Consider the following 25,780-nt stretch of genomic DNA (forward strand, 5'->3'; position numbering starts at 1 on the left):
GCTGTGGCCAGGGAGTGCAGTGGAGGATGGCCCAAGCACTTGGGAGACCAGGATAAGTACCTGGCTCCTGCCATCCTATCAGCACGGTGCGCTGGCCGCAGCACGCCAGCCGTGGCGGCCATTGGAGGGTGAACCAACGGCAAAGGAAGACCTTTCTCTCTGTCTCTCTCTCTCTCTCACTGTCCTCTCTGCCTGTCAAAAAAAAAAAAAAAAAAAAAAAGAGTTAATGAAGAAGTAACTCACTGGCGTCATCCCTGTCCCATAGCCAGAGAATCCCAGACTTAAATTCTGCTCTTTGGATTTAGGGTGTTTCTAATGGATTTTCTTTTTGTAACTTCAAGTATTTATCTATTTTATGTATTTGAAAGACAAAGACACAGAGATGTCTTCCCCCTTACTGGTTCACTCTCCAAATGTCCCCAAAGCAGGGGCTGGGCCAAGAGGGAGCCAGGGATCCAAGGGCTGGGAGCTCAACCTAGGTGTCCCATGTGGGAAGCCAGGACCCAAATACTTGAGCAGTCCCTGCTGCCTCCCAGGGCATGTATTAGCAGGAAGTCAGAATTGGGAGGAGGGGCGGTGCTTGAACCCAGGTACTCTGATAAGACAGGCAGACGTCTCCAGCGCTGCACCAAATGGTCACCCCAGATCCTGGCCTTGAGGAGCCAAGGGAAGGGGCGAAAACTTGTGTGTGCAGTACTGTGGGTCGGGGTCTCCATCGATCCGGAGTCTGGGGGTGTCATCCTAAATTCTGCTAACAACTGGGCGCAGCACCACGCAGCCCGGGACCCCAGAGCCCTCCACGCTCACTGACCCAGACCCTCCATCCCCAACCCCTCTCTCCTCCAAAATGGCTTCAGAATTCCCAAATTCTGATGTAGATGCTGCACAGGGTATACCAGCGTCTCCTTAGAGTCTCTCGCGGCTGGGCCCACAGTGGCGGTTAACCCAGATCCGCTCCCCAAGCGACTTGACCTTCACTCTGAGAGTGCAGCTGCTACTGGAACTGCAATTTCCTCTCCTCTGCTTACATATCTGTATAAACCCCTTTATGGGTTAGCAAATGAAATTTTATAAAGACAAGTGTGTAGGGGTTCCCACGAAAGCTTGAACAGGGAGTGGGAGCACCCGGAGCGCGGAGCCTCAGCAGCCCCGGGGCGCTTGGGGACTTGGGGGCTCCGGAACCTGGGGCTCCGGGGTGGGGGTGCTGAGCACAGAGGGCTACTGCGGAGCTGAAGGCGTTGTTCCAAGCGCCAAGGATTTGGGACCCGGCCCGGAGACGCCCCACGCCGCTGTGTTCGGCTCCTGGAAGGAATTGGGTCCCCAGCCCCGGACTCTCCCTGCCTCTTGCCATAGCCAGCCCGGTCCCGGACTGCGCATCCTCGGTTTCCCAGCCCCCTGGGGTGTCTGCAGGCCGGGCTACTTGCACAGCAGCAGGTGCGTAGGCGGGGCGCGCAGCATTTAAGGCGGACACCACCTCCCCTGGGCAGCGGCTGGCGATCGGCTGCGGAGGTGCGCGCAGGGCCCGCGTGGCTGTGGGTACCTCCTTCGCCAGCACCGTCGCCACTACCAACGCCGCCACCGCGGGACCCTACCCCCGCATCGGTCGCCGCCGCCACCGCAGGTCCCACGACCCCTCCTGCCCTCCGCGCCCCCTGCCCGCCGACCCGCGGCGCCTCCAGCGCGACATGCGCCAGGTGTGTGAGGAAGTGACGCGGTGCGGACTGGCGAGAAGTGCGGGAAAGGGTGAAGGGCTCCGTCCGGGGGTCTTCACTCTGCAACCCTGTTCCAGCCGCCGAGCACCCGTGTGTCACTCGGGAACTGGCTGGGTAAAGAGGTCAATCCAGACACGCGGGGAAGGAGTTCCAGGGGTCCTGGGCCAGCTCCGCCCTCGCACCTGCGGGCTCGGATTCGGAGAAAAGTGCTAGACTGGAGCTACACGTATGCGTAGCGGTCTGGAAAATGCCCCAGGCTCGGGTCTGAGGGGCCCAAGTCTATGCACCGCTGGTGTGACCCCGCAGGGCAACCCCGCGGTTAACTTCTCTCCTGCCCACCCCTAGAGGTGTCTTCCTGGGAAGACGATGGCAGGCGGTGCCCACCGAGCCGACCGTGCAACAGGGGAAGAGAGGAAGGAGGGAGGTGGGAGGTGGCGCGCTCCCCACAGCCCTTCCCCTCCTGGCCCTCGAGGGTGTCCGGTCCCACTCAAGGCAGCTGCGCAGAGCCTGTGCAGAAAACCCACCTGGGGCCGGTATTGCACTCTGCTTCTCTTTCAGAGAAAGCTGGAAATTTACTCCGTGGAGCACCATGCAGCTACAGATATCAAGAAGAAGGAGGGGCGAGATGGCAAGAAAGACAATGACTTGGAACTCAAAAGGAATCAGCAGAAAGAGGAGCTTAAGAAAGAACTTGATCTGGTCAGTAGCCTTGGAAAGGGCTCCCGCGGACTTGGTCCTTTCCCTCTGGGAGTTGGCCCCTTCACCGGCCTCTTACAAAAGAAAAATCAGGCTCAAGGCTTTGGAATCCCCCTAACAGTCGTTTCCTTGTGGATTTTTTTTTAGATGTGATAATATGTTTCCGGGTCTCAGGTCCTCTGCAGGATGCCTGAGCTCTGGTTGAAGGCAGTCCTGGGGAGAATCGGGAGGCACAAATCCCTAACTCCCACCCCACAGGCATGGCCCAGAGGTCTCCCTGTCTGCTTCAACGAGATAGAAATAACCAGCTGCCCGTTTTTAGTTGGAAAAACTATTTGGGCTGGCACCTGCCAGGAAGAAAACCCAAGCTACTGGACCTTGTTAGGTTTGGGGGGTGTGTGCTGCCTGGGTGAGAAGGACTCAGGCAGTGAGAATGTTGCACTTGGAACCACTTAGGTTCCTCACAGCCCATTCTCCATAGTCTGAGCTGTAAACGATCTAGCCTCGTGGAAGCTCACAGAAAATGGGAAATAAAAGAATCTGTAGGGATCTGTGAGGAGAAAAGCGAGGTACAAGTCTTTAGAAATTAAGATGCTTTCTAGGAGTGCAACATTGTTATTATCAAGGATGAACTCTGGAGTTATTTCAACTGGGGTTATTTAATAAGTATTAATAAATTCATTAGATTACTTACTGAATAAAGAGCTGCTGGGGATCTGAAAGGTGACAGATTGCATCTCAGGAATGTCAGAGAGGGAGAGAGATTTTGCTGGATTGCCCTCCAGCCCCTCACAGACGTTACGGCTCTATGACTGGTAGGCAGCCGCTGGGCTGGCAGAGGCCAGCATGCTCAGGCTAGACAACTGATTGTCAAATATTCAGGAACTTGGCGAGCCGACTGAGATTCTGTTCACAGCTGGAAATTTGGCTCTGGTCAGAAATCAGTGGTTGCCTTGAACCAGAGCCATTTGTTTATCTTGCCTGGAGTTCCCATGTGTGAATGACACTCACTAGTTTCCTATTTTGAAAAAAATTGGGATTAAAAATGGTGCCTGCCACCAGAGGTTATTAAGAAGATTAAGTGAGATAAAGCAGGAAAAAAGCACTAGTCAATAGTCATGGTTATTTCCTATGTATCTCTGGCATTTAAGATTAAAAACACATCTGTTCTTCCTTGAAATTGCTCTTGTACCATTCTCTCGTATACCTATTGGCTAGATGAAAATCCCCCTTTTCTGAGCACTTTATGAGGATGTATGATACAATATAGAAGAATAGCTTCCATTGTATTAGGCAAAAAGTTCCCCTTCCTCCTTGCTGGGAAAAAGAGCTCCTTTCTTTCCTTCCTTGTTCTCAAGCTCCTCACAAGAATTCTGCAGTTTGCAAGAGTGCACTTCAATACTGCTGCCTCTCCACCTTTCCTGCAAATCAGAGCCTTGATAACTAAGCACCCCTGGCTTCTGAATAAAGGACTCCGCTGCAGGGTGCTTCCCTGTGCTAAGCCAGCTAGCTGGCAGAAGGCACCCAGACACCCAGCACTCCTCACACCACTTAACTCGCAGGCTCCCCTCCAAGTCCAGGCTGGAAAGACAAGAAAGGTAGAGTGCTTTGCCTCACAGTGCTACCAGGTCTGCGGTCCATCCACACAAATCTTTACTACTGTGTCTGCCCAGTGCTCACACAGTCTGCCCTGTAACCTTCCATGCCCCTAGCAACAACACATCCCAATGACACTGGCACAATGCCTGATGAGCAGAGCAGAATCTGACTGAGAAGAGAGCCAGAAACAAAATAACAATACGTCATCTTTTATTGGAAGGCTTAATTTCCTAATGCAACATGAACTATTACTTTTTAGCATGCATTTAAAAAGAGAGATGGTTCTAGTACCAGTCACAGCATAAATCTTCATTTCAGTGAATCAGGGTATGAAGAATCCTGAGTGCTGGGGTTTTCTTGGGGGTAGGAGGGTGAGGAAGATATGCCACTGGATTTTCTGCTATAGGAAGAGGTTTCTTTTCATCCGTTAGCCCCGTGGTTCTTGAAAGGAGAAGAGTGAGTGGATTTTGTCCCATCCCTTTCCCCCACAAAAACGCATTGGCCCAAACGTTAGGAAGTCTGCATTAGTCTAATTAGTCTAATGATTCTGTGGCAAAATCTGCAAGTGTGAGCCATACTGGTATGGTTTGTTTGTCGGGTTTTTAGTCCCTACCAGTGAACTTGTTGCATTTCATAGGGCAAATAAGGGAAGGTGTGCTTCTTTCTGCCAGAGACCACCTAGGAGCAATGAGGAGTTGTCCAGAGAAAGTGGGTCTGGTTTGTTTTGCTCCTCAGCCTCAACCAATCCTAGAATTCAGGTCTGAATGAAGTATCCAGCTTGCTGGTACTTGGAAGATGTGCTAGAGATGAGATTGACATGATATGTGACTTCGTTGATAAAAATTACAGATGCACCAGGTAGCCAGCAGCAGGTGTAACCTGAGCTCTTTGGGCTGGCCATGGTGCAGGACAGGGCTCTCCTGTAGCAGTGTCTTCCCTGGCTGCACAGCTCCTGGCACCAAGGGTCCCTGTGTTCCTTTCCTGCACCCTCCAGCCCCTCCTAGCCACAGTGCTACTCCAGCTGTCAGGGGGTGGTCAGAGCTTGGGCTTTGAGTCATTTAGCATTATGTCACTCATTCTGCTCCTCTTCTGATTGTGCATTTCAGGATGACCACAAACTCAGCAATAAGGAGCTGGAAACGAAATATGGCACAGACATCATTCGGGTAAGTTATAAGGGAAGTGGGCATCAGGCAAGGAAGCCTGCGGACTACAAAGGGGAAAGCTATATGCTCTGCATGTGTGGAAAAGTAAGAGGGCACCTTTGGGGCAGGTGGCCTGCCACACGTTGCAGTCATGGGCACACATGTTTGGCTTCCCATGCTGCACCAAGGCTATGGCTGTGTCCCTACACAGAGGGCAATGCTTGGTTGTAGAGAGTTCTTCCATCTGTGACTGCAGGAAGGCTGTGGTGCCTAGGAGATATGCGATTGGATGCTTTTAATCTCTGCCTCCTGGGAGTGTAATGAAGGAGAAGCTGGGGGATCCAGTATTAGAAGGAAAAGACCCAGGGGTGCGGTGTTTGGTGCAACAGTTGAGACACCACTTGGTACACTCTCCTCCCATATTGGAGTGCCTAGATTTCATATCCCACTCTGGTTCCCCACTCCAGCTTCATGACAGCACAGTCCCTCTGAGGCAACAGGAAATGGCTCCTTAGGTTCCTACCACCTGCGTGAGAGGCCTGGATTGAGTTACCAGCTCCCAGTTTCTTCCTGGCCCAGTCTTGGCCATCATAGTAGCCATTTGGGGAGTGAACCAGAAGACAGGAGTTTCTCTCTCTCTCTCTCCCTCTCCACCCCCCACCCCGCCCCCATCACATTTTTTAAAATTACAAAGAAGAAGACACAGACCCAGAGCAACATCTGAAACCCTGCTGGTCAGCCAGACCCCCTGAGAAGGGATGATAGCCCCAGGCACACCTCTGTGATTTTTCTGCCTCTTACATATTCTCTCCCCACTGGAGCACTGCTTCCCTCTGGGAATTCAAGTTCAAATTACATTTCCATAGTTTTTGTTTATTGACATCAGGAGGTCTGGATACTGAGTGTACATCTGTGTAAATCAATACAAATCCCTACTATGTGGTTCACATTGGACTGGCACTGGGGCAGGTGACCTCCCTGACCTTAAGGAGGCAGCTGGGTAGGGAAGTGAACATCCAGCCTATCCCATGCCAATGGCCAATGAATGGTTGAGACCATCTGTTGGGAGAATGATGAATTCTGACCAGAGGGACCAGGGAGCGCAGAGTTTCTAAAGAGGGAAGCAACTTGATACAATTCACTTTCACCAGGCAATTCTTTAAGTGGAAGGTGGAAGCTTCTAGAAAAATGAAATAAACCAGGACTGTGAAATGGGGATCCCAAAGAGGGGAGCCCAGTAAGATGGGAAGGAAGGGGACAGGTTTAAGAGGGAGTTCACAGAAATAACCAGTAGCTCTTGGGGGATACTTTTTGAGTGAATCCCTAACTCAAGTTAGAGAAGTAGGAGGCAGAGATTTGGCCAAGTTGGGGCGGGGGGCAGCTGGGTGAAGGTGAGAGATTAGAGGAGGTGGTAGGGAGGAGATGATGGTGAGTTTTATTTTAAATTAATCAGCCCTCAATATCCATAAGGTCCCTCCTTGATAGTAAAATCCACAGGTGCTTTAGTCATTTATATAAAATGGCATACTACTTGTATATAACTTGTATGCATATCCTCCCTTATACTTTAAATCATCTCTAGATTACCTATAATAACTAATACAATGTGAATGCTATGTAAATAGGTGTTGTATGGTATTATTTACAGTACAAAGAAAAAAAGTCTGTACATGTTCACTAAATATGCAACCACCACAGGATCCAAGGTTCATTGACCCCATGGGCCTGGAACCCATGGATACAAAGGGCAGATTATATGGTTAGGAATGACTCTGCAATATCTGTGCAGAAATGACCAACAGTTATTGAGAAGGATGAGCCAGGGTTCTAGAAAAGGATTGTGGTTAGAGGGTGATGGCATCAACTTGGTGACCAAGAATCCAGCTACTCAATAATTACGGGAGTTCACTAGTCACTTAAAAATAAAAAAGCATTAGACCCTAAAAAAGACACAGAAAACACAGAAATGATCAAGACAGAGTCCTTGCCATTATGTAGCTGGCAACATAATTAGGGAGAAAATGTGTGTACAAAACTAGTCCCATAAAAGGTAGTATTTGGTGGGGGAAGCCCTATGCAAATGCAGGATTTTGGAGTGCGGGTATCCTCTATGCACCTGTGAATGTCACTCTAGATCTTGGGTGGGATTGGTAACTGTTAAAACAAACAAGAACTGGGAACTTAGAATGCATATGTAGAAAAGTACCAGAGTAAAGATGGAAAAATCAGCCCACATGGTCTACAGAGTTCCAGAATCAGTTGTATTTTCTTCAGGGTCACTGCATTGTCCTTAATCCTGATGACAAGCTCCTTTATTTCAAATACTCCTTATCCAAGTTACTTCCTTCTGTGGATGAATCTCTAGAATGCTAAAATGCCTAAACATGCAGGGGGCTTTGAACCGGTCACCTGGCTGAGTTCTGGTGCCACTTTTTAACATTTTTTAAGATTTTATTTATTTATTTGAGAGCTACAGTTACAGACAGAGAGAAGGCAAGGAGACAGAGAGAAAGGTCTTCCTTCTGCTGGTTTACTCCCCGAATGGGTGCAATGGCTGGAGATGAGCCAATCTGAAGCCAGGAGCCAGGAGCTTATTCCAGGGCTTCCACGTGGATGCAGGGGCACAAGCACCTAGGCGATCTTCTAACTGCTTTCCCAGGCCACCACAGAGAGCTGGATAGGAAGAGGACATGAACTGGCACCCATATGGGATGCCTGCACCACAGGCAAAGGCTTAGCCTACTACACCACAGTGCCAGCCCCCTGGTGCCACTTCTTACCAGCCAGGTGACCTTAGGAAGGTTATGTCACCTCCGTGTGCCTCACATTCCATGCCTACAGATGAGAATAATAATAGTATCCTCTTCAGAGCCATTCTGAAGACTAAGTGAGTAAACTCATGGGGTACACTTGCTGGCTATCAGTATTAAATATTCCTTCCAGAAAAATGGGTATTGCCCATATTTCTTGGGACTTTCTCCAGTGTGTTAATGCCTGTGTGCCACCTGCAGAAACAGGAAGCACAGCCTCAAAGGGAGCAGGATGTCTCACTCCAGTTTGCTTTTGTGCTTTTTGTGTTTCAGGGTCTCTCCAGCACCAGAGCTGCTGAGCTCCTGGCACAGAACGGACCCAACGCCCTCACCCCTCCCAAACAGACCCCAGAGATCATCAAGTTCCTCAAGCAGATGGTGGGCGGCTTTTCCATCCTTCTGTGGGTAGGAGCTGTCCTGTGTTGGATCGCATTTGGGATTCAGTATGTCAGCAATCCATCTGCCTCCCTGGACAGCGTAAGGCTCCTGGTGTCAACTTCCTGGTTTTGCTCTGCAAGGGGTGGGGTCGGTTATGGGAGGGGAGAGCACAGCTAAAATAAAGGCCATCAGCGACATCTGTGAGAGCAGCCATGGGCTGGAGGCAGGATTCTACCATGGATCAACCACTGCCAGGGTGTGGGAAAATCAGGACTTTTCCCAGATGTAGAACAAACGCTCTGTGACTTTCTGATGCCTCAGTGGGTAGAGTAAGCATGGATTTTAGAAGAGGGAGAGAAAGCCAAAACAGTTTTTAAGTTCCTCAAGGAGTCGACATCCATGTGAAGTGTCTAGGGCCTTCCCTCCTTAAAGCTGACTTTTCCCTTGAACCTGGTAAGCATCTGTTCCTGCTGGGAGCCAGCGACCAACCCCACAACACAGAGCTGGCCGGCATGGTGCTGGGAAAGGAGCCAGATGCAAGTGCCTCAAGTTGTGTGGCTCCTCTTACACAGAGCACCCAGATGGGCATATCTGTGGAGACAGGGAGCTCACCAGTGGGGACAGGGATGGGGCAGGGGCAGGAGGTGACTGCCTAGGGGCCTGATGGCCATGCTGCAGAGCTGAATGACAGCTGCACAGCTCTGCACATTCAGGAGAAACCGGTGAGTTGTGCACTTACAATGAGTACAGGCTGGGTATCAGGATGCAAATGCCAGCAGCTCATCCCTGTGGAGAGCTGTAGCCCAGGACCTGGCTCATACTTGACCCAGGTTGATGAGCCGTCATCTGCAATGCTTGGGGCCAGAATATTTGCACACATCCATAACGAGATGTCTTGGGGATGGAACCCAAGTCTCTACATGAAATTTATCCTTCACACACAGCTTACACACATAGCCTGTAGGTGATTCTGAGCAATATTTTTAATGCACTTGTTTTATTGTGGTTGTCATGTGAGGTCAAGTGTGAGATTTTTCACTTGTGGTATCATGTCAGTACTCAAAAAGTGTCAACTCTGGAACCTTTCAGATTAGGGATGCACAACCCAAGCATGTGTCTCTGACTGATGCTTTTCTTCCTTAACCAGGTGTACCTGGGCACTGTACTTGCCGTGGTTGTCATTTTAACAGGAATCTTTGCCTATTACCAAGAGGCAAAAAGCACCAACATCATGGCCAGCTTCTGCAAGATGATCCCCCAGGTGAGCATCAGTTGCCTTTCCTCTGGTCTCAGCACAACTTTCAGGTGAGGAAGCATCAGACAGGCCCTGGGGGCAGGGTCGCTGCGTAGCCCTGCCCCATCTGTGCTGTCTGAGAAATCTTGAGCGGGTTATCCCTGCTTTCTAGACCCCAGCTCCTCACAGGGTTTAGAGGTGATCGAACTCAGTAAGATCGGGCAAAATGCTTTTCAAAACGTGAGTTGTCACACAACATCTTCCATTACCAAAAAGTTTGCAGAAATTGAATTAAAAGATAAGTTTATTTTGGTGCAAAAAAGAAATTGGAATCCATGCATAGTTTTTTTTTCATAATCCACATTTTCCATGAACTTTTGATGGCCCCTCGTACTGTTCCTTGGCATTTCTGGGCCAGCTGGGTGGTGACATGGTGGCTCCAAGGAGGGAACCTAGAATTCCAAGGGCTGTTTGTGCACTGGCAGCCATGGAGGACCCCTTGTGCTCCTCTCCATGGGACTGCTTTTCCTCCTATCCCTGAGCTATAGTAGAAGTTGCCCCCAAATGCTCTGGGTAAGGGGACCCAGCATTCCCCTCTTCCCCCAAGAGCCCTGCCAGCTGTGCACAGCAGGGAGACCAGTGTTCCCACCCCAGACAACAGCCAGCTATTAGAAGGGGAAGGCTCTGGCTAGTGAAGATGCCTCCTAAGAAGTGGGCCATCAATCACCTCATCAAAGTTCCCCCAGCCTTATCAGCTGCATAAGCTCCTGGGCTCCTCCCAGGCACCCAGCCATGTAATTGTCCCCCTCTCTGGGAGATCCAGAGCTCTCACTTCTCCACGTCCACCTGACAGCAGCATTTTCTGGTTCTGTGAGCACAGGAAAAGATTAGTTCTTGGGGTCTTCAGCCCCGCCCGCGGCGGAAGTCTTCCATTTCATCCTCGCTCTTGGGACGGCCATGGGTACCATACCTCTGTTCTGGGATTCGGTGAGGTGTGGATGGAGAAGGAGGCCAGCATCACCGCAGGTCTGAGGCTCTGTCATGCTTTGCTTCCACAGCAAGCTGTTGTCATCCGTGACTCGGAGAAAAAGGTTATCCCTGCAGAGCAGCTGGTGGTGGGGGACATCGTGGAGATTAAAGGAGGCGACCAGATTCCTGCCGACATCAGGCTGCTGTCTGCCCAGGGGTGTAAGGTAAGGGCCGGAGGAACCCCAAGGATCCTGCTTGGAGCGAGCAAACATTCTGCTTTTCCCTGGCCGTGGTAGGCGAGCTGCTGTCAAACTTTCTCCTAGGTGGATAACTCGTCTCTTACTGGAGAGTCTGAGCCCCAGTCCCGCTCAAGTGAGTTCACCCACGAAAACCCCCTGGAAACAAAGAACATCACTTTCTACTCCACGACCTGCCTGGAAGGTAAGCCCAGCAGCTGTCAGGGTCGCAAGCCCCACCTTGTCACTGCTGACCCCTAAGGCCAGAGGGTTTTTCGCTGCCTTCCCTCATTACAAAGCTTTCTCCCCCACCCCAAGAAGCATACAGTGGAGGGAGCCACCAAGGAGGGCCTTGAATAAAACGTCTACTTCTCCCGTAGGCACGGCAACTGGCATGGTCATCAACACGGGTGACCGGACCATCATTGGCCGCATTGCCTCCTTGGCTTCAGGCGTCGGGAATGAGAAGACGCCCATTGCCATTGAGATCGAACATTTTGTGCACATTGTGGCAGGAGTGGCCGTCTCCGTCGGCATCCTGTTCTTCATCATCGCAGTGTGCATGAAGTACCACGTCCTGGACGCCATCATCTTCCTCATTGCCATCATTGTGGCCAACGTGCCTGAAGGCCTCCTGGCCACTGTCACTGTGAGTCTACACTGTTAGGCAGCCTGCAGCCCAACTGTGGCTGCTGGGGAGGCTCCACATGCAGACCACAAGGTCTCCCTGGCCCCCGTCTTCAGAACAGGGACAACCAAGGAACATTCTGGAAAGACTGCTTCCTAGAGGGACAAATGGAATTGCTTATTTCTAATGTTTGAATGCAACCTCCTTGAAAACATCAAGATTTCATGCGATATCTCTGTAATTCACAGAGGTTACTTAGCTCCCTTAAGATCTAGAGAGGACAGACCTCCAACCACCACTTACAGATTTTCTAGAAGCCTGACGCCTCCCCAAAGTTAAAAAAAAAAAAAAAAAAAAAAAAAAAAAAAAAAAAGATGTCCAGGTCTCTTCTGACTCCAGGAGATAGAATTTGGAGAAGCTGGAGCCAACAGAACCCTTGGAGAGCTGAGGGTTTAAAAGGTCTTTAAAATATGGGGCTCTTGACATGAAATACAAATGCTTCTGGCCTCCCCAGAGCAGCCAGTCAGGGTCTCTCTCACACATTCATGCTCCTGGTGACAGGATCAGGGTGGCCCAGGCACCCTAATTGGATGCAAGCACCAGCCACAGCAATGTGGCTGTCTCCACTGCCTATAAGCCCTCGGGATTATATTCTTCAAGAAATAAAGAAACAAGAATAGTGTCTCATTTAATTTTTTTAAAAAAGGATTGTGACCTGTAAGACTTTTAGTGGCTTACACATTGGCAGTTCTGCCTTAATGCTAAAACAAACCCAGCCCCTCCTGATATTCCACTGTAGCTCATCTTAGCTGTTTATACACCTGAACTCCAGATCAAAGTTACCTTGCCCAAAGCTTCTTTCCCTCTCTCTTCTGCCAGGTGGCCCTGTCGCTCACAGCCAAACGGATGGCCAAGAAGAACTGCCTGGTGAAGAACTTGGAGGCAGTGGAGACCCTCGGCTCCACCTCCATCATCTGCTCTGACAAGACTGGGACTCTGACGCAGAACAGGATGACCGTGGCCCATCTGTGGTTTGACAATCAGATCTTCGTGGCCGACACGAGTGAAGACAATTTAAGTAAGACTTTTAGGGTGGGGCATTGAGCCTGGGCTGAAGCTGTGGACTCAAGCAGTGGCTAGGCTGAGCGCTGTGACCAGCACAGTGCAGGCATGGTGGGCCCAGCACCCATAGCAGCCATTCTTCTTTCTCCTTGTTTCAGACCAAGGCTTTGACCAAAGCTCTGGAACCTGGACCTCCTTGTCCAAGATAATAGCATTGTGTAACCGAGCTGAGTTCAAGCCAGGACAGGAGAGTGTCCCCATCATGAAGGTAAAACTTCCACATGCTTGTCTTAAATCACTGCTGGTTTTAGGTCACTTTCTCTGCCCACCTTGGGTGCGGGGGGACAGAGAATCTCTCTGCATCCAAGCAGAGTTGGTACGAGCAAGAGTAAATCTGACTTACAAGACACATAGCAAGCTTTCTCCACTTTAGTTCTGAGAAATCACAAAGTTGCTTAAAAGATCTTGGGCCCTTCTGAAAATTCACAGTATGGGAGATGAATGTGCCTTTTTATTTCTTTCCTAACTTCTTTACCAGCTAAGTGGAGATAGTCAAATGTTTTGCCATTCACTGAAGTTTAAAATATAATTAGATGGAAATAGGCTGGCGCCACAGCTCACTAGGCTAATCCTCCGCCTTGCGGCACCGGCACACCGGGTTCTAGTCCCAGTCGGCGCGCCAGATTCTGTCCCAGTTGCCCCTCTTCCAGGCCAGCTCTCTGCTGTGGCCAGGGAGTGCAGTGGAGGATGGCCCAAGTGCTTGGGCCCTGCACTCCATGGGAGACCAGGAGAAGCACCTGGCTCCTGCCATCGGATCAGCGCGGTGCGCCGGCCGCGGAAAGGAAGACCTTTCTCTCTGTCTCTCTCTCACTGTCCACTCTGCCTGTCAAAAAAAAAAAAATATATATATATATAATTAGATGGAAATAAAGGACTTGGTCTTAGTTCATCTTCCTCTTGACTATAAGATGGTAGTAGGTGGAACACTAAGGGGCCCTGAAATTTGGAAATATACAATATTCCAAAATTCCAAAAGTGCAGTGACTCTTTTCTCTCTCCCTATCTCTGTCTCTATCTCTGTCTCTATCTCTATCTCTATCTCTGTCTCTGTCTCTGTCTCTACCTCTACCTCTACCTCAACAAGTCACCAAATCTGGGTTCTCCTTGCTTTTCCATTCACCATCTGTTTCTTTCACTGACTCACTTTCTTTCTTATATTTTTAATTTGCTTTTCCTTATTAGAAAGCTCATCAATGCTCCCTTTGGCCAATTACTTCTCCATCCATACCTTTTGAATCTCTATGTCCTATCCTGATTTCTCATCTAAATCCCAACCTGGATTCCCAGCAAGCTGCATGTGTCCACTCAGAAGTTCCACTGAGTTCACCTATCAACAAATTATACTTGTCCAGTTCCACCTGTATCTACCTTATTTTGTCCTGAGTTTTCTATTATACTGTATCATAACCATTCCACATGTCATCCAGGCAAATGCTTTTAGAAGTCTTCTTTGACTGTCTCCATAAATCTAGTGAATCACCAAGTCCTATCATTCTTGCTTCAAAATACACATAATTTTATACTTCTATGATCATTAATACCTTGCATCTTTTTCAAAGATTTTTTTTATTTATTTACTTGAGAAGTAGAGTTACAGACAGTGAGAGGAAGAGAGAGATAAAGGCCTTCCACCTGTTGGTTCACTCCCCAAATAGACATAATGGCCAAAGCTGAGCTGATCTGAAGCCAGCATCCAGGAGCTTCTTCCAGATATCCCAAGTGGGTGCAGAGGCCCAAGCACTTGGGCCATCTTTTACTGCCTTCCCAGGCCATAACAGAGGGCTGGATCAGAAGTACAGCAGCTGGGTCTCAAACTGGTGCACATACGGAATGCCAGCACTGCAGGTGGCGGCTTTATCTGCTATGCCACAGCACTGGCGCTAATACCTTGCATCTTAATAGCTGCACCAACCTCCCCAGATTCCAGAATATGCCTTCCACAGTCTTTCTTCAATTTTCCTTAAAAATTGCTTTTATCTTCACCTAACTGTGATCAAAATTTCTCCTGCTTCCCTATTTTCTGCTTCTTCAGTCTAGACCTCAGCCTGTCTTTCAGGGACCTGTCTAACCACACTCGGTGTCCACCTGTACTCCCAGCACTCACAGTGCAATCTTCCACTCCATGCTCGGTGTGTAGAATCCTGGCTTCTTCTGCTCCTGTGTCTCTCGGGGACCCATGGCTATCAAGTTCTAGTTCATAGCTGCTTTTTTCCCTGAAGCTCTCCAGTCTTCACAGAGCTGCCACCCATTTGAACTTCCCTAGTACCGGTAAGTGGCACCACTGTTTTGCACTCTTGCCATGGTCATGACTGGGTCACTGATGGACAAGTGAGCACCTTGTCCTTCTGACCAGGTAGCAAGCTGAGCTGGGAGATGAGTGGCTTGCTTCTAAAATAATGTTGGTCCATTAAAAACAATCACAAAAGAAGGTGTGGTATTTGCAGGTGATATACTGCAAATATTTGTTTCTCTCTTTTGCTTCCCAGAGAGTCGTGGTTGGAGATGCTTCAGAAACTGCTCTTCTGAAATTCTCAGAAGTCATTTTGGGTGACGTGATGGAAATTAGAAAAAGAAACCACAAAGTAGTCGAAATCCCTTTTAACTCAACCAACAAATTTCAGGTGAGCATTTCCTCATAGTCGACAATCTCTGTTATCACTAGAACAACATTTTTACTTGTACACATTCTTTAATAGCCCATTGTTTGAGTAATACATGACTTCAAAAGTGGTCTTCAGGGAACAGAGCCTTGGCACCTGTTCAACCCAGGCAAGGTCCATTGCTTTCCCTGATGTAACAGAGGGAAAAAAGAAAGAATCTATGCGGGCCTGGCTGCTGCTGTGAATGGCCATCTCTATTGCGTCCACACTCACTCATGCTCACACACACTCATACATGCCTCCACCACCACCACCACCACCACCATCAGGTAACTTTTGCACAGGTGAGGAGCAGCAGCCCTGTTTCGTAGGGTAAATGAGAGGCTGGGGAAGAGGAGAGACCTAATTTTTATGGCTCGCTCAGTACAGTTGCCCCTCTGAATCTGTGCATTCAATATTAGTGAGAAAAAAATGTTGTTGAATTTGTGTAGACTTTTGTTCTTGTCCATATTCCCTAAACAATACAGTACAACAGCCATCAAGCATAACATTGACATTGTGTTTGGTAGTGTATATAATCTGGAGATTTTTTAAATCTACAGGATTACATGGGCTCTGCACAAACACTATCCCATTTTAGGTGAGGCACTTGAGCATCCCCAGTTCTTAGTATCTCAAGAGGTCCTGGAACCAAACCCTCTAGGGTACCAAGGGACGGCTGTATTCATTAACTCATTTAATCTTCACAACAAGCCTATGAAGTAAGACTAATGGACCCCAATTTATAGAAGAGAAATGAGGCCTTGAGAAAGTGTTGATGAAGTCAGAGTCACATAGATAAGCTAAGTGGCACAACCAGTTCTCCCAAGTCTATGCTTCCACCACAGCCCCGAGACAGGTGGTTTTGTTCAGGCATGTGCTGGGCCTTGCCCATAGTGGGAGGAATGAATAGACATCCAGTGACCTGTCTGGTTGCTTTCCCACTCCGCCCCATATGCTGTGGGTAGTGAGTTCCTCTCCACACCTTGTTGAGGAAGAACATGGCCATCCTTGCCTTATCATCTCGCCTCATTCCAGAGGTAGCCAGCGCTCAGCAGTCTCCATCCTCTGTTCTAAGGCAATGACAGTTTATAGGTCCTGCTGCTGAAGAGATTTCCCACAAGATTCCAAGCTGAGAGCAGGGGATAGTGACTTGGGCTTTACGTAACAGGAAGATATGTCGTGCATTGCTTAGCAATAGGGGCATCCTGAGTGTGGGCAGCTCTGTCATCATTGTGCAAACACCACAGAGTACACTTACACAAGCCTAGATGGTGGACCTCACAACACACCTAGGCTAAATGGTTGAGCCTGTTTCTCCCAAGCTACAACAGTACAGCATGCGACTTAAATGAATACTGCAAGCAATTTTAACACAGTGCAATTTGTGTATCTAAACAGAAAGGCTAAAGTGAAAATACTAAGCTATAGGAATGTTCAGCTCCGTTTTAATCTTGTGGGACCACTGTTATACACATAGACTATTTTTGACTAAAATGTCTTTATGTAATGCATGATTGAATATAAATAGGATAACCATGTGTGTGTAGAAATTTATAGAGATTATCTATCCTTCTTTGTTTAAATGTAATTTAGAGTTGGAAAAGAACTGTTTGTGTTGCAAATTGCTTCTTTAAGGACAGTTAGCCAATAAACTAATGACCCGAATGCTTGGGCCCCTGCCTCCACATAGGAGATCCAGATGGAGTCCCTGGCTCCTGGCTTTGGCCTGACCCAGTTCTGGCCATTGCTGCCATTTGGGAGAAGAGCCAGCAGGTGGAAGATCTCTCTCTCTTTCTCTGTGTGTGTGTGTGTGTGTGTGTGTTTCCATTGTTCATACAAAATAAATAAATCTTTTTTTAAAAAAATCATAGTTAAATAGCTAACAAAAATGTATGAAATAAAAAACAGTAAAATCAGGAACTCAGATCCTTTATTCAAAACAGAGTGAAAACAGAATGAGTAACAATAAAATAACAGCAACAAAAGTAGCTATTTTGTGCTAATTTCCATTAATGGCTTTAAGCCATTCACTCTCATATGAGTTAGGCAGAGGATGAGGAAACCGAGGTATAGAGCACTAATAAGGGTCGGAACTAAGAATCAAGCGTAGCCAGGTGGTCCGTGCTGGAACATACCAGGTTAGATGCATCTTCCAGGCATGAACCAGACTCTGACTCCCGCTGCAGCGCCATCTGGGACAGGAAAGGGTCTTCCTGTCATGTGGGCAGTGAAAGAAGCAGGCCCCATGAGACCTGCTGAATTCTGACTCAGGGTGCCCCTGTGGGCTGGGGTGATGCCCAGATGCTTCTAGTTGGCCACAAAAAGAAAAGGGCTAGAACATTCCTCTGAATGTCGTTCCCCTTCCTCCTTTACACCTCAAGGACCGTCATGAAAAAGTACTGTGTCTCCAAGTCCTGTCCTATTGCTAATTGGAAGGGCTGTGGCGAGCAGGCTACATCTAACGTGCCCTATTCATGCTCTCTCAGCTCTCCATACACCAGACGGAAGATCCCAATGACAAGCGCTTCCTGCTGGTGATGAAGGGGGCCCCCGAGAGGATCCTAGAGAAGTGCAGCACCATCATGATCAACGGCAAGGAGCAGCCACTGGACAAGAGCATGGCCCAGGCCTTCCACACGGCCTACATGGAGCTGGGCGGCCTGGGCGAGCGCGTGCTGGGTGAGTGTGGGGGCACAGCCCCGTCTCTCCCCCAGAGGTGCCAAACCGAGGCTCAGGAGCTGGTGGAGTAGCTGCAGTATCCACGCATCACAGAAAGAAGAATATGATCAACAGTATGGCAACAGTTAAGAGGACGCTGCGTGAGGGGTCTTCAAAAGGGCATGGAAATGCATATTAGGAAAGAACAATACATGCATTTAAAATTTTTTTGCAACAGAATGACTTCTTTTTTTGAAAGATTTATTTATTTGAAAGGCAAAAATATACAGAGAGAAGGAAAAAGAGAGTTTCACTCCGCTGTTTCACTCCCCAAATGGCTGCAATAGCCAGTGCTGGGCCAGGCTGAAGCCAGGAGCCAGGAGCTTCTTCTGGGTCTCCCATGTGGATGCAGGGGTTCAAGCCCTTGGCCATCTTCCTCTGCTTTCCCAGACACATTAGCAGGGAGCTCGATTGGAAGCAGAGCAGCCAGAACTCAAAGTGACGCCTATATGGGATGCTGGCATGCAGACAGAGGCTTAAGCTTCTGCACCACAGCGCCAGCCCAGAATAACTTATTTTTTAATTCCATTTTCAAGGGTCTTTTGAAGTCCACTAACATGATGGCACTGAGGAGTGTGGGGTCACTTCCAGACAAGCATAATCAGGGAAGACTTCCTGGAGGGAGTTACATTTTAACTGGGGACTGAAGTGAGGTAGGGGAAAGTAATCAGGGTGGAAGGAACTTAGACCAAGCTCAGAGACAGAGGGTTGCTGGGTAGATCAGATGGCACATTATGGGGAAGCAGGGCTGGAAAGACAAGCTGGACGTCAGGCTGTGGAGGCCCTGAACATACAGGTGAGGGGTGAAGGTCGCAGTACAAACTCTCCCGTTTGTACCCTGTTTTTATTGTGATTTATCTCTTTTCTGTCTATCCTTCAACCAAAAAGGTACAGCTTCAGAAGTAAAGGCAGTCTACTTTACTTGAAATGGTCGTTTTATCTCTAGAATATAACATAGAGCCTAATTAGCACAGAGTAACTATCTTTGGATGAAATATGAAGGTACTTCAACAAGTCCATGGAAAATGGAATTGGAAAATAAGTTTAATTTGAAAACTGTGCAGTTTTTTTTTTCATAATAAGCAGTTCCATGAACTTTTTAAGACTTCTTCATAAGCATGCATTTCAATTTTTTATACCACAATAAATTTATATTTCATTTCCATTTCTATGGACTTTCTTTTTTGAAGATCTATTTATTGTGTATGTGAAAGGCAGAGTTACAGAGAGGCAGAAGTAGAGAGAGAGAGAGAGGTCTTCCATCTGCTGGTTTACTCTGCAGGTGCCCACAATGGCTGGAGAGGAGCCAATCTGAAGCCAGGAGCCAGGAGCTTCCTCTGGGTCTCCCACATGGGTGCAGGGGCCCAAGGACTTGGGCCATCTCCTACTGTTTTCCCAGGCCATAGCAGAGAACTGGATCGGAAGTGGAGCAGCTGGGACTCAAACCAGTGGCCATATGGGATGCCGGCACTGCAGGTGGCAGCTTTACTTGCTTTGCCATAGCACCGGCCCCTTTCATGGACTTGCTAAAGTGTTCTTATATAATGTCATCACCAAGAAAAACATTCATTATGGAATTTTAGGAATTTAACAGTTCTAGTCCATTCTATTGTATCAGTAAAAGCAAAGGGGGGCCAGCACTGCAGCACAGTAGGTTAAGCCATCATCTGCAGCACTGGCACCCCATATGGAGCTGGTTCAAGTCCCAGCTGCTCCACTTCCAATCCAGCTCCCTGTAATGCACCTAGGAAAGCAGCAGAAGATGGTCCAAGCCCTGGGTCCCTGCCACCCACATGGGAGACCAGGAAGAAGATCTTGGCTCCTGGCTTTGGCCTGGCACATCCCCAGTCATTGTAACCATTTGAGAAGTGAACCATCAGGTAGAAGATCTCTCTCTCTCTCTCTCTCTCTCTCCTTCTCTATCTGTCATTATCTCTGCCTTTCAAATTAGTAAGTAAATCTTTTTAAAAAGCAAAGGACTGAGAGTGCCTCAACATGCTTCCTCTTTTCTTTTGTTATTCCTCAGCCTCATCTCATTGGCTCCCACATCCTTGTCTTTTCCAGGTTTCTGCCATTTCTACCTGCCAGCAGATGAGTTTCCAGAGACCTACTCATTTGACTCAGAATCCATGAACTTCCCCACCTCCAACTTATGTTTTGTGGGGCTCTTATCAATGATTGATCCTCCTCGATCCACTGTCCCAGATGCAGTCACCAAATGCCGGAGTGCAGGAATCAAGGTGGGAGCTACTTTCCAAACTCAAGGCACAAACACTTGTGTTGTGTCCTCAGAGCATTTGTCACAGGATATAGTCAACGCTGAGGTTTCTTCAAGTCAGTATCATAATGCCCTCTTTCTTTCAACATGCTAAGATTTCAGTAACTATTCCATAAAAGCAAAATTGTTGTTTCTATGTGGAGCAAACCATGACAGTAATGACAGTGAGAAGGATCGCCCAGCACCATGAACTAGCCATGATCTTGCCATGATAAATAATAAAAACTTCATTCTTTACTTTAGATGTTCAGCCTCCATAATCCATTTATCTTCACAATATTGAACCCAAAATATGTTAATATTCAGACAGCTGAAGCAACATGTAGTTGCCCCAAGTAGATATCTTCTGGCCCTTTCACACAAAAAAAGTGACATCAAAGGAGAAATTATATTCTCCAATGTCAGAGGAGGAAATGCAAGAAGCTTAGGAGCAAGGGTAGATCCAATGAGGTCAATTTGTCCTTCAAAGTTCACTGGAATGAGTCAGCCAAGCCACAGCAATCGCTAAGCATATTCTACTAGGTCCTCTAGAGTAGATGACATTGAACTGTCCCTACTGTAGCAGGTCGAGATCCTCATAGCCCACGGGCCCTTCTTGTTGTCTCTACTCTAGGTTATCATGGTTACAGGTGATCATCCCATCACAGCCAAAGCCATTGCCAAGAGTGTAGGGATCATTTCAGCCAACAGTGAGACAGTGGAAGACATTGCAAAACGCTGCAACATCGCCGTGGAGCAGGTTAACAAACGGTAAGCACAGACCCAATACTGCGTACACTCAGGGTCTTACTCACAGGAACAATGCTATTTGGAGCAATTGAAGCAAATTGAAGCAAACATTTTTTAAAAAATGTTTGTTTATTTATTTATTTATTTAAAAATCAGAGTTACACAGAGAGAGAAGGAGAGGCAGAGAGAGAGAAAGAAGTCTTCCATCCACTGGTTCACTCCCCAATTGGCCACAATGGTGGGAGCTATGCCAATCCGAAGCCAAGAACCAGGAGCTTCTTCAGGGTCTCCCATGAGGGTGCAGGGGCCCAAGGACTTAGGCCACCTTCTACTGCTTTCCCAGGCCATAGCAGAGAGCTGGATGGGAAGTGGAGCAGCCGGGACTCAAACTGGTGCCCATATGGGATGCCGGCACTGCAGGTGACAGCTTTACCCGCTATACCACAGTGCGAGCCCTTGCAAATCACCTTTTTGCCAAACACCCTCTTAGGGTAATGCTATTCTAGTTTGATCCATAATTCATTTAGTCATTCATTCACTCAGAATCTTACTGAGCGCTTAATATGTGCCAGGCACAGTCCTGAAATCATGAAAGTGACCCATTGACTATTTCTTATCTGAAACGTCAAAATCCAATGAAGTACAATTATGCATTGCTTAATAATAAGAATATGTCCTGAGAAATGGAATTTCATCATTATGGAAGCATCATGGAATGTACTCACACAAACTAAGACAGCTACAATGTCACTAGGCAGTATAATCTTTTTTTTTTTTTTTTAAGATTTATTTATTTATTTTCGACAGGCAGAGTGGACAGTGAGAGAGAGACAGAGAGAAAGGTCTTCCTTTGCCGTTGGTTCACCCTCCAATGGCCGCCACAGCCAGCGTGCTGCGGCCGGCGCACCACGCTGATCTGATGGCAGGAGCCGGGTACTTATCCTGGTCTCCCATGGGGCGCAGGGCCCAAGCACTTGGGCCATCCTCCACTGCACTCCCTGGCCACAGCAGAGAGCTGGCCTAGAAGAGGGGCAACCGGGACAGAATCCGGCGCCCCGACCGGGACTAGAACCTGGTGTGCCGGCTCTGCAAGGCAGAGGATTAGCCTAGTGAGCCGCGGCGCCGGCCAGTATAATCTTTTTTTTAAGATAGATTTATTTATTTATTTATTTACTTATTTATTTATTTATTTATTTATTTGAAAGTCAGAGTCACACAGCAGAGAGAGGAGAGGCAGAGAGAGAGAGAAGTCTTCCATCTGCTGGTTTACTCCCCAATTGGCCGCAATGGCCAGAGCTGCACCGATCTGAAGCCAAGAGCTAGGAGCTTCCTCCAGGTCTCCCACACAGATGCAGAGGCCCAAGGACTTGGGCCATCTTCCACTGCTTTCCCAGGCCATAGCAGAGAGCTGGATCAGAAGAGGAGCAGCCGGGTCATGAACTGGTGCCCATATGAGATGCTGGCACTTTAGGCCAGGGCGTTAACCCACTGTGCCACAGCGCTGGCCCAGGCAGTATAATCTTAAGAGTTTACCATCATTATATGTGATCTTTCATTGAAAGTGACACAGAAATGTCATCATGAGGCACATCACCGTGTGAAAACCTATGTTCCCAACTCAGAGTGAGAAAAGCTGAAACAGTTTATGTGAAATCACTTGCCTTTGACCCAGTTGTATAATCAGAGATATTAAGAACCTTTTGAGTTTCATGTACTACCGTGTTTGTGTGTGTGTATTTACCTGTATATGTGTGTGTGTGTGCTTACCTGTATATATGTGTGTGTGTGTGTGTTTACCTGTGTATATGTGTGTGTAGTATATTTACCTGTGTGTTCAGTTGACTTCATTATGTGCAGCTAAAATAGAACCTTCCTAAGGAGAGCTTTTTTCCTTGGTTCTCCCAATTGTTCTCATCTATCCTTTAACCCATCTATCTATTCATGCACTCATCTATTAATCCTTTCAACAACTAAGCATTGAGTGCCAAGTGTATACCAGTCACTGTGCTAGATGCTGGAACTATAAGCAGCAAAGAGAACAGATATTATTCCCTACCCTGAGAGTCCAGGGAAACTGGAAAAAACCATGAACCCTATGTGATCAGTGTAATGAAAGAGACACTCATGGATGAGGGGCTGGACGTGGTGGGGATCAGCCTGGACTGTAAATGGTTTAAGTCAAAGAGTCCAGAGTCTCAAGTTGAAAGATCATCATCTGAATTATCCTTCCATGCATGTACCAGGAAAGGCTAAGGACCAAATTCTCATTTCACAAGAATTTATGCCTTTTAGGAACACAGAGCTGACAGGTAATAAATGATTAGCAGGCAACAAATTTCCAAGTAAGGCAACCAACCACAATGACACATTCTGGATACAGCAGCAATACCTGGAGCACTTCTTTGTATAAATAACAGCCCTCTCCAAAAACAGATGTGGGGATTGTTTCTTTGTTTATTTTTATAAAATATTAGGATTCTACATTTCCATCCAAGTGACCACACTGAACAGGGGAGTGGGGTAAATGCTTTGGTGGGTATTTTCATTTACCTCATCAGCTTCACAGGTATATAATCTTTGCATTGTGGCAGCTGCTTTCCTTATTATCTTACTTTGGTATTTTTGACCAGTAGAAGACCTATAGTTTGAGTCAAAGCTAGGTTTATAAAATGTAGCACCAAGAGGAAAATGAGACATAAAAAAGGTCAGAAACTTACAAAGAGTGAAAAAAGGGCATGCAATGTTTTGTACCTACAGCGTTTGAGATTAGAAGGCCACCTGTGCACCATTAGACAAGGGAAACTGAGGCAGGAGTGTCTGCTCTGGGCAAGGGAGGAAGACTGGTGGAGGCCTCTGGGCAGTGAGGGTGCCGGGATGTCAGAGCTGGGAGGGTCCAGCTAGCTGCAGGGCAGGGCCCGCGAGAAGGCAGAGCTTAACCGCTCAGGCTGCACCTGTCTTGCTGACCAAGTTGGGAATGTTCTGGCGTGTTCTTGGGGCACACTGCGAGGCTCCTGAGGAGTTTTAGCAGGACAGTGGTACAGTCAGACCTGGGGTGAGAGTTTGGCCTTGCAGTTAAGACACTTGCACCCAGTATCTGAGTTCCTGCGCTCAGTACCCAGCTCCAACTCCTCACTCCATCTTCCTGCCACTGTGGACCCGGGGAGGCAGTGGTGATAGTTCCAGGGGTTGAGTCCCTGCCACCCACGTGGGAGACCTGGACTAGCGCTTGGTTCCAGGCTTCAGCCCAGCCCAGCCCTGGCCATTGTGGGTATTTGGGAGATGAACCAGTGAACAGGTGCTTTCTCTGTCTCACTGTTATCTCTGCCCCTCAAATAAATAAATAAAATAAGATAAACTAATCCCCAGAGCCTTGCTTTTATAATTGGCAGATAATAGTTTTGCTCAAAGAAGACCACAATAAGCCTTCTTCCCCACATGGCACGTTGTACATAGCAGACACTCTATAAACCCAAAACAACAGCAGCAAAGAACAGTTAGCCATGTATTTTGGTGTAAAGGAATTTCTGTACCCAAAACATATGAGCAGACATTTTTTTTTCTCTCCTTTTCTTGTGAAGTGAAGCATTGCCCCCAGGCAGTAATACTTCTCACCCATTCCTGGAAAGAAAAGGCTTCCTAGATTTTTATTCCTGTTGCTCTGTGACACCAGGAAATGGCTCTAGTTTTAAACTTTCTGTTTACTGTCTTGAAATGGAGGGCAAAGTTTCCCCAGTAGTCATAACCCCTGAGATAGCCCCAGAGTATTCGCCCATCTGGGATATTAGGTTCCAAATGGAGTCAAAAAGAATTGAGGCCACATCCAGCCTAGAACCATTTCAACCAAAGATCTGCCCTTGGGTCTCACTAGGTTTCTTCTGGCCCTTTTAGGGATGCCAAGGCCGCCGTGGTGACCGGCATGGAGCTGAAGGACATGAGCCCAGAACAGCTGGATGAGCTCTTAGCCAACTACCCGGAAATCGTGTTTGCACGGACGTCCCCCCAGCAAAAGCTGATCATCGTGGAGGGCTGTCAGAGGCAGGTGGGTGACAGCAGCACCTGGAGAATCAACTACCCTCAGCCACATGTCCCCAGCTCTGCATTTGATCATGGGAGTCTGGGGTTTCGACAGCAACACATTTGCCACTGTGGCAGTGCCACTGTAGAAAGATGATAAAATAGTAAGTTTCAAAACAAAGCTTGCAGAGACATAGGATATCCAACACCTCCATTTGCACGCACCTTATTCGGAGCTCCTTGCCTTGCATCTGAGATTTCCTGATGGTCTCTTCTCCCAACGGGACCTCATCCTGGCCCCACCAATCCTTGCAGCCCCAAGGACAGCAGGAGGCTGTGTGTGGCTCTCGCCCGCTCACTCACTCCCCTCTTCCCACGGGGCCCCCGCAGGACGCAGTTGTGGCCGTGACGGGGGACGGAGTGAATGACTCCCCCGCTCTAAAGAAGGCCGACATTGGCGTTGCCATGGGGATAACGGGTTCTGACGCGGCCAAGAACGCAGCCGACATGATCCTGCTGGATGACAACTTCTCCTCTATCGTCACAGGGGTGGAGGAAGGTGAGCGGGGTCCCCAAGGTCTGCCGGAGGGCCAGGGTCCACGGGAGGACTGGGGACAAGCCCTCTAAGGAGAACCATCTCTGCCTAGGCCGCTTGATATTTGACAACCTAAAGAAGACCATCGCTTACACCCTGACCAAGAACATTGCCGAGCTCTGCCCCTTTTTGATTTACATCATTCTCGGGCTGCCCCTGCCCATTGGCACCATCACCCTCCTGTTCATCGACTTGGGCACAGACATAGTAAGTGACACTAAAGGGAACAGGGTCCTTCTGCACCGCAGGGAGTGCACAGGTTGCGGTTGTTACCT

General features: G+C 48.1%; 1 protein-coding gene and 1 long non-coding RNA gene across 4 annotated transcripts in view; one reads left to right on the forward strand and one right to left on the reverse strand.

Annotated features, from left to right (window-relative positions):
- Positions 1-25,303, reverse strand: part of LOC103349035 (uncharacterized) — a 40,963-nt gene extending 15,660 nt beyond the window's left edge. Inside the window, exon 1 of the long non-coding RNA XR_007921204.2 lies at positions 25,136-25,303. This is a non-coding gene — a long non-coding RNA (uncharacterized lncRNA). The remainder of the gene's footprint in view (positions 1-25,135) is intronic.
- ATP12A (ATPase H+/K+ transporting non-gastric alpha2 subunit) overlaps positions 1,174-25,780 on the forward strand; it is a 30,005-nt gene continuing 5,398 nt past the window's right edge. Inside the window, exons 1-17 of one of the 3 annotated variants that reach the window (XM_070048292.1) lie at positions 1,174-1,434; positions 2,271-2,411; positions 5,114-5,173; positions 8,236-8,439; positions 9,488-9,601; positions 10,633-10,767; positions 10,867-10,984; positions 11,160-11,428; positions 12,287-12,485; positions 12,628-12,737; positions 15,016-15,150; positions 17,658-17,850; positions 19,954-20,129; positions 20,781-20,917; positions 24,785-24,935; positions 25,301-25,469; positions 25,558-25,712. In XM_070048292.1, the coding sequence (XP_069904393.1) occupies positions 8,338-8,439; positions 9,488-9,601; positions 10,633-10,767; positions 10,867-10,984; positions 11,160-11,428; positions 12,287-12,485; positions 12,628-12,737; positions 15,016-15,150; positions 17,658-17,850; positions 19,954-20,129; positions 20,781-20,917; positions 24,785-24,935; positions 25,301-25,469; positions 25,558-25,712 (2,163 nt within the window). In that variant the 5' untranslated portion in view covers positions 1,174-1,434; positions 2,271-2,411; positions 5,114-5,173; positions 8,236-8,337. 3 annotated transcript variants of the gene reach the window in all.

Source organism: Oryctolagus cuniculus, chromosome 9 (genome assembly GCF_964237555.1).
Source record: "Oryctolagus cuniculus chromosome 9, mOryCun1.1, whole genome shotgun sequence".
Lineage (NCBI taxonomy): Eukaryota > Metazoa > Chordata > Mammalia > Lagomorpha > Leporidae > Oryctolagus > Oryctolagus cuniculus.